An 8555-nucleotide genomic window follows, 5' to 3' on the forward strand; every position below is an offset into this window, starting at 1 on the left:
AATCTCATGTTAATCCCACCTCCCTCACGTCTCCTCTCAAAATTATCCCATGCACATATTGACTTTTGAACTTTAAACAACACACAAAAACCCACGATCCCCTCTTCTGTACTCAAAAAAGCACCCACTATAACCTGGATACCCGATTTTCATGGGGAGATGACGGGAACCATCCAACAAACTTTGCTATTTAATATCATTTTCTCCACCAAAGAAAGGGGGATCAGAAAAACAAAAGGAAAATTAGAAAAAAAAGAAGAACGAGATTTGGAGCAAAGAAACATCTGGGAAATTTTTTTCGGCAGTAAAAAAAAAAGAGTTGTATTTTGAAAGAGCTATTCTTTAGTTTTTTTTAGAATTCCTTTATCTTTCCCATGATCGTTTCTCTCTTGAATTGTTCAAACAAGTTGAAGAAGTTTTGACGTTGAGGTTTTCGTTCGAGGTTGCTGAAGAGTTAGCATCTTTTAACTCTGAAATCAGTTGATTGTAGCTGTTATCTTGTTGATCTTCACAAAAGATTCCTTCCTATTTTTTTAATATTTGGCTTATATATATTGCTAGATATGATACTGTTATCTTTTAAAATATTTTTATGGTATAAGAATTTGAGAAGTTCTAATTGTGTTAACGTTTAGTTTCAGTGTTCTTAATATTATTTATTATAAGTAAAGGCTTGAAAGAAGAGCCATTAAAAGAGATATAGTATTCTGATAAATATGGGTGATGTCCTTGTCTTCTTTATTTTTCTTTAGCAAAATTTATAAACGACTTTATTTGGATCTCCATTTCTTTATCACAGTTGGTATTTAGTAATTGTCTTATGCCACACCTCTCTTGTACTTCACCTTTGATTCAAACATAAACTGAGATCTAACATAAAGTTAGTGTGATATAAAAAGAAGTACATTTCTTTTTATTTTTCAATAAATTATGCTTATGGGTTCAAATAAAAAAATGCTTTTCAACTCAAAGAGTGAATGTCAATCTTAAGTCTCTGTCGAAAAATCCTTCATCCTTGTTATAAGCTTAAATTGCTTCTGTAACTTACTAGTTTGGCTAGTTGTCTGGTCTTGAAAAATAAAGAAGTATGGCTGGAGTTATTTTAAATCTTTAGGTAAGATTGTTAATTATATTTGATATTTAGGCAAGTAAGTTGACTTAAAGTATTGACATAGGTGACTAGAAGTGGATGTAAATTATTTTTTCCTGAAAGCTTAACGTCCTCCCCTCCATATCTAGAAAATTATTCTAGTGCTTTAAATGAGTTCCTAATATAACTTGAAATAATTTTAAATGAATGTTTTTATTTAAAATAGCTTCGAGAGCTAGATTGGTTTGCTGCATCCTACTTTAAAGTTAAGAAATGGTGTCATAAATGTGATTAGTTAAATGTCTCTCTTTTAAAACTTTGACTCATTTTTTGCATTAATTGCTTATAGTTGTCACAACTGATTTTTGGCCGAGTTGTTACTTGCATCTATGCGTCCATTTTGACGAAGGGGGTTATTAGGATTTAGAACTGATTTGGGTCGTTGGGACTATATTGAGTTTAGAAAGATTTACGCTAAAATAAATAGAGTCCATAAGTTTAAAATGTTCTTCTCCTATTTCTATAATGAATATTTCCGAATAATTGAATCATACCACTTCTTCCATAATTGTATATCAATAAATCATGGCCTTCACAATAATCTCAAACTTAGGAAAGAAACAAATCATGAATGCGCTAGAATGCTTTAGGAGCACTCTTAATTAATTGAATCATCATGATTATGTATACGTTCGCGTGACATAATTATGATTTCCAAAATTAAAGGCAAAGTATGCGTTCGCGCAACTTTGACAGAACAATCTTAAAAATAATAAAGTGTTATTAATTGTGTACACGTACGTGTGACATGATTCATGACACACCAAATAAAATGAATACACGTACGCGTGATTCGTTTCAAGATAATTCCATAATTATAAATAATCAAGCAATTAAAAGCGATTTAAGATAAAAGTGCACAAAGTTTCTAGAACCTAAAATATTCATAATTGGTTAAGCCAGGTATAATTTTTAAAAGCGACCGTGCTAAAATTACGGAATTCGGGAGTGCCTCACACCTTCTCCCGAATTAATAGAATTCCTTACCCGGTTTTCTGTGTTCGCGGACCGTAATTCGGAGTCAAAACTTTCTCGATTTGGGATTTCAAATAAACCGATGACTTGGGACACCATAATAATTATCCTAAGTGGCGACTCTGATTAAATAAATAATCTCATTTTGAATAATGTCACTTAAATTGGAAAAACCCCCCTATCCCTAGGGAAAAAGGAGGTGTGACAACCCCCGAACACGATCCTGGCTTAATCTCTTGGGCTTTTACTTAGATTTCAAAGCTCCAAATAGCTCGAATTCATTTCATAACATCTACATAGCTCGGAATCATTCCTACAAGGCATAAAATACACAATTAGTATAAAACACTAGCAATTAAAGCTCAAACTCAACTAAAGTAAAGTAAATTGGAGTGCAATAAGCGACTAAAATACGAGATTATAGCCTACCATCAACACCCCACACTTAAACCATTGCTCGTCCTCGAGTAGTCAAACTACACTTCATATAGACACGACCTTTTTAAACAACTCTCCTAACTCATTACACCAAGAATATTTTAAATAAACTAAACACAATAGTGTAACATTCTTGCCTTAAGATTTGACTCACAAGCACCATGCATTATTCACAACCCGTTCACTTACTCTAACATAGAGGTCAATGACATTGCCTTTCCTTCATGAATCAATGCCCTCACACAACAATAGAGAGTAGTTCCACACACAATAAAAGTTAAGAACAGTTAGGAACTCAAGATAGAAATAATTCACTCACTCTCAGAAACAACATTCATATGCCACAAAAGATGAACCAGAGGCTTGCCCGCAGTGTACTACTCTACTAATTGAGTTCATTAAGTCAAGGATCAAGTAGGACTTTAATTGGTTATAATGTAGTCTACGGGACGGGTAGGATATATTTAGATATAAGAGTGACTATACCTCCCTAATCACTTTAATACATACAATTTACCTTTCAAAACTCCACACTTATGTCAAACCATAACTCCACCTTCACATCAACATACATTAACTCCCTACTTCTTTAAGCACAATTACATCACAAGTTACTACTATCAAAGAGTATTTTGCACAACAATACAGTGCACCTTTCTTCTTATTTCATTAGTTCCACTCAAAAGCCAAACCAACCACCCCACACTTCAACTTTTACAAGGTTCATAACAAATTCAAGTGCTCATGAGAGGTAAAAGGTTCAAATAGATGGTCAATTCAGACATATGGGTACGACTTGTAATGTGGTTGCCAAAGAAATAAGATTACAAACTCAACCGGGGTTAACTACGATACATAACAATTAGGTGGGTAAAAGCATATAATTGGCTCAACAAAGAAATACCTATATCACTTTTAAGACTGAATAAAACTATTATTTTTTTTTGCAAATGCATGGGGCAAGTTCTGGACATCAAATGCAATGCACAGAATAGCACAAAATCTCACACCCACATGGCACATAACTCACTCAAGATTGGACTATCAAGACACTCTAGTCAAAGCAGTTAAGCAAAGTTAAGATCATACACTTTAAGGTACTTATTCAAGAGTCGAAAACTGAGCTTAAGCGTCACAACTAAAACACTCACTATTCTCAAGGCATAACAAAGTCAAGATACATTGCTTTCAATTCAAATCACAACACAAGGTTTCCTACACCTAACAAAATAAAAACTAACTACACCCGGTTCAAACGAAACCCTTGAAAAAGAATCGCGGCACAAAGATAAATCAAGGGAGAATTTTTACACTACCTAACAAAAGAAAATCTTTTTGTCTTTTTCTTTTGACTTTACTCCCTCAAGAAACCCGTCGAAAGATATCCATTGTCGGGAAAAGTCAAAAATTTTAATATATTTATGTTTTTTCAATTTTTCTAACTACTAAAAGCAAAAAAAAAAAAACTAAAACTAACATACATACAACATACAAATATCTTCCACCCCATACTTTAAATTGTGGTATGTCCCCATGACACACAATTAAAAAGAATAAGGTAGAGAAAACTTTCTTGAATCTCTAGTCGGGGTCTAAATCAAAGTCGGGCTCCATTCCACGCGCCCAAACCCGTGCACACATCTACGCAGACAACTTCTTCTCAGCCTTCTTGGGGTACACCCCACACTTGTCTTTTCCTATCCCTGGGGCCTTCTCTTTTAAACTTTTCACCTTCCACTAAACACTTGCAGCTCGCTTCTCCTTTTTCACCCCCATATCTACATTTATTTCGAACGCCACAGTCTCTTCACCCACTCTAAGCATGAGTTTTCTATCATGTATATCCAATATTGCTCTACCCTGTAACGATTCGACCGGTCGTTTTGAGTATTACAACCCTATTTCCCTATTTGCTGCTCAAATTATACTATACAGTTGTTGTGTGAATTGCCGGGATAAATGATTCGGGTCCAGTGAGGTTTTGGAATGAATTGGAACACTTAGTTCCAAGGTTTAAAGCTTAAGTTAAAATAGTGACTGGATGTCGACTTATGTGTAAACGACCCCGGAATGGAGTTTTGATGATTCCAATAGCTCTATATGGTGATTTTGGACTTAGGAGCGTATCCGAAAAATTATTTGGAGGTCCATAGTGGAATTTGGCTTGAATTGCCGAAAGTTGAATTTTTGAAAAGTTTGACCGGGGGTTTGACTTTCTGATATCGAGGTCGGAATCTGATTTTGGAAATTAGGATAGGTCTGTAATGTGAAATGTGACTTGTGTGCAAAATTTGAGGTCAATCGGATGTGATTTGATAGGTTCTAGAGTCGTTTGTAGAAACTTGAACCTTCAAAGTTCAATGATTTCGAATTGAGGTGTGATTCATCATTTCAATGTTGTTATGTGTATTTTGAGGCCTCGAGTAGGTCAGTGTTACATTATGGGAGTTGTTGGTATGTTCGGATGGGGTCCCGAGGGGCTCGGGTGAGTTTCGGATGGTTAACGGATCAAATTTGGACTTAAGGAAATGCTGGGGCTGCTGCCTACTGGTGTAATCACACGTGCGAAGCTTTTGATCGCAGGTGCGAAGCCGCATGTGCGCGAGATCAGTCGCAGAAGAGGCCAAGTGCGGAATTGGGCAGTGCTCGCAGGTGCGAGTAATTTGCCGCATCTGTGAGGCCGCAGGTGCGAAGGTGTTGGCGCACATGCGGACTGGGGCTGGCGTGAGGCGAAGGGGAATGCGCATCTGCGAGCCCGCAGATGCGGGTGCCGCAAATGTGAGATTTTAGAGGGCCGACTGTTTCTGCAGGCGCACATTTTTGTCTGCAAAAGCGGATGCGCAGGTGCGAGCCCAGGCATCGCAGGTGCGAAAATGCCTGGGTAGTGTTAAAAATGAGGTTTCCGAGAATTTTTCTCATTTTCGGGTTTTGGAGCACGGTTTGGGCAATTGTGGAGAGGAAATTTTCTACACAACTTAGGGTAAGTGTTATTAACTACCTTGTGATTATATTCCATGAATTAATCTTCATTTTTGGTGTACGATTATTGAATCTTCAAGAGAAATAGAAGGAAATTTCTATAATGTCAAAAAATGAATTTTTCAAGTTTGAATACTGATTTGGAGTCAGATTTGAGTGAAATTAGTATGGTTGAACTTGTAATTGGATGGGTTGTCGTATTTTGTGAGTTTCGTTAGATTTTGAGACGTTGGCCTCACGAGTGATTTTTGGGGCGTAATTTCAGATTTTGTGGAAAATATTAGCATGTTGATATGAAATTAATTCCTATAAATTGTGTGGACTGAATCAAATTAATTGTATTAGATTCGAGCCGTTCGGGAGTTGATACGCGCATAATGGGATTTCTGGAGCATTATTTAGCTTGCTCGACTTTGGATTCGGCTTGTTCGAGGTAAGTAACTCTTCTAATCTTGGAGTTGAGGGTATGAACCCTGAGTATATGTATTTTGTGAATTGTTGGGAGGTGATGCACATGCTAGGTGACGGGCGTGTGGGCGTGTAATATAGAAATTGTGACATAATTATTTCTGTGAAATTTTGTAGTTAAATGATTTTAGCATTTTCCATGCAGTTTTATGAGTTAAAGAAATTGAGCTGAAAAGCATATTAAAAATCATGTTGAGGCTATGTGACAATATTATTGGGACCCACAGAGGTCATATTACTGTGAATTATTTGTTTTAAATTAAAAATTCATACTCAGTCATATTCATTTCATTGCATATCATATCTCAGTCTCTGTTGTTATTTATTGATACATCATATCATCTTTTTTGGGCAATTTTCATGACATTGTGAGCCCAAGAGACTGGAGAGATTGATGACTGAGTGAGGCCGATGGCCTGATTTGTGAGGATATTTATGGGATCGGGTTGCACGCCGCAACATGTTGCATATTTATGGGATCGGGCTGCACGCCGCAGCATGTTGCATATTTATGGGATCGGGCTGCATGCCGCAGCATGTTTGATATAGGCCGCGTGCAGCACGTGAGTTGTCCGTGCAGATTATAGCGCTTGGGCTGAAGGAGCCCCTCCGGAGTCTGTACACACCCCCAGTGAGCGCAGGTACCTACTGAGTGCGAGTGCCGAGTGCTGAGTGACTGGGAGGCATGAGTGATTGTGAGGTATGCCCGAGTGGCATGAGTGATTGTGAGGTTTGCCCGAGTGGCATGGGTGACTATGAGGTATGCCCGAGAGGCATGGGTGACTGTGAGGTTTTTTCGAGGGGCTGTATATGAGTGATGTTCTGCCCGAGGGGCTATTTATGATTTTATCACTGAGTTGCATTGCATTGGAATGCACACATGACATACATGCATAGAGATGTATTTTTTTCATGCTGTACAACATCACATCATTCATGATTTCTCACACATTTTGACAGTTGGACATAGTGATGCATTTGTTTTACACGGGTTATCCGGAAGGAAAATAAAACATCTTATTTATTGTTGAAACGATTTTGGGAGAAATTTATTATTTTCAAACTATTCATATTTTTGGCAACTTCGGCAAACGATTTGGGTTTTCACTGATGTATTTGAAAGGAAGAACTATTATTTTTGAAATTATGATTTGCCTGAGCATTTTATCTCTGAGTTACTTTTGGTATTATTTTCTTTGTGTTGTTATGAACTGTTGTGGACTATTGGTTATGGACTCGACCTTGGTGGAATCTCGTCACTACTTTCAACCTACGACTAGATTTGTTACTTACTCAGTACATGAGGTCGGTTGTACTGATACTACACTTTTGCACATTGCGTGCAGATGTTGGCTGTTGTTGTTGCTTTGCTTGATGATTGCGGGACTTGAAGATGTACCTGTGTTCCTGTTGTAGCTGCCTCTTGTTTAGGGTAGCCTTAGATTTATAAAAGCTCTATTTATGTATTATTCAAACATACTATATATTTATTTCATTTCCGCTTTGTATACTCTATTATTAGAAGCTCATGATTTGTACTACCAGATCTTGGGAATTGTATAAGATTAAGACCTTTATTCACTTAAATTGCTTTAATAATTATTATTGGAATTGGATATTTGGTAGTTGGCTTATCTAACGGGTTGGGTTAGGTACCATCACGACTATTTGGATTTTGGGTCGTGACATACCCGTTTCTAAGAATAATTTTCCTAACATAAAGGGGACCTCCTTATTCTCCTCCGCCTTCACCACTATGAACCCACAAGAAATACAAACTTATCTACCCGAACTAAGACATCTTCCACTATCCCCTCGGGTATTATAGTCATTTGGTCGACTAGTTGCAAGGATATTGGCGCTGACCTTATCTCTCCAATCTCATTCTCCAGTTTCCCGTAAATAGACAAAGGCATTAGATTAATTGAGGCACCAGAATCACATAAAGGTTTATCAAAGTTAAGAGTTCCTAAAGAGCAAGGTATAGTAAAACTCCCTGGATCTCCACACTTTTGTGGGAGTTTATTTTGCAAGATTGCATTGTAATGCTCTGTGAGATTAACCATTGATGTCTCTTTTATCTTCCTCTTCTTTGTAAGGATCTCCTTCAAGAATTTGGCATAAGCTGGCATTTGTGAGAGAACTTTTGTGAATGGCAAATTTACATTAACCTGTTTCAGCATATCTAGAAATCTCTCAAACTGCTTGTCCAACTTTTCTCTATATAATTTTGGGAAAACGTTAGAGCAGGCATGTGCTTGCTCTCTTTATTAGATTCCTCCCTTCTCGAAGTTTCCTTCTTCTTATTTTTCTCAGCTCCCTTCTTGCCTTTCTTCTTCTCAGTCTTTTTATCATCTTCAATTTTTAGCTGCTCCCTACTTTCTTTTTCAGGTATCACCTTTTTTTAGATTGGAGTGGGATCTTTCAACACTTGCCCGCTTCTGAAGGTCACAACATTTAACGTTTATTTGGGATTCTTTTCAGTATCAGCTGGTAGAGTACCTGGGATTCTCTCAGATAATATAGTTACAATTTGTCCCACTTG

At 37.1% G+C, this 8555-nt stretch overlaps 1 protein-coding gene across 1 annotated transcript; it reads right to left on the reverse strand.

The window, feature by feature from the left end:
* Positions 1 to 7764: 7764 nt before the first annotated feature.
* On the reverse strand, positions 7765 to 8193 carry LOC138896259 (uncharacterized). The gene has a single exon (XM_070181055.1). It carries the CDS (start codon positions 8191 to 8193, stop codon positions 7765 to 7767), a length of 429 nt encoding a protein of 142 aa, XP_070037156.1.
* Positions 8194 to 8555: the final 362 nt, after the last annotated feature.

The sequence above is a fragment of the Nicotiana tomentosiformis genome, chromosome 7, assembly GCF_000390325.3.
Source record: "Nicotiana tomentosiformis chromosome 7, ASM39032v3, whole genome shotgun sequence".
In the NCBI taxonomy this organism is placed as follows: domain Eukaryota; kingdom Viridiplantae; phylum Streptophyta; class Magnoliopsida; order Solanales; family Solanaceae; genus Nicotiana; species Nicotiana tomentosiformis.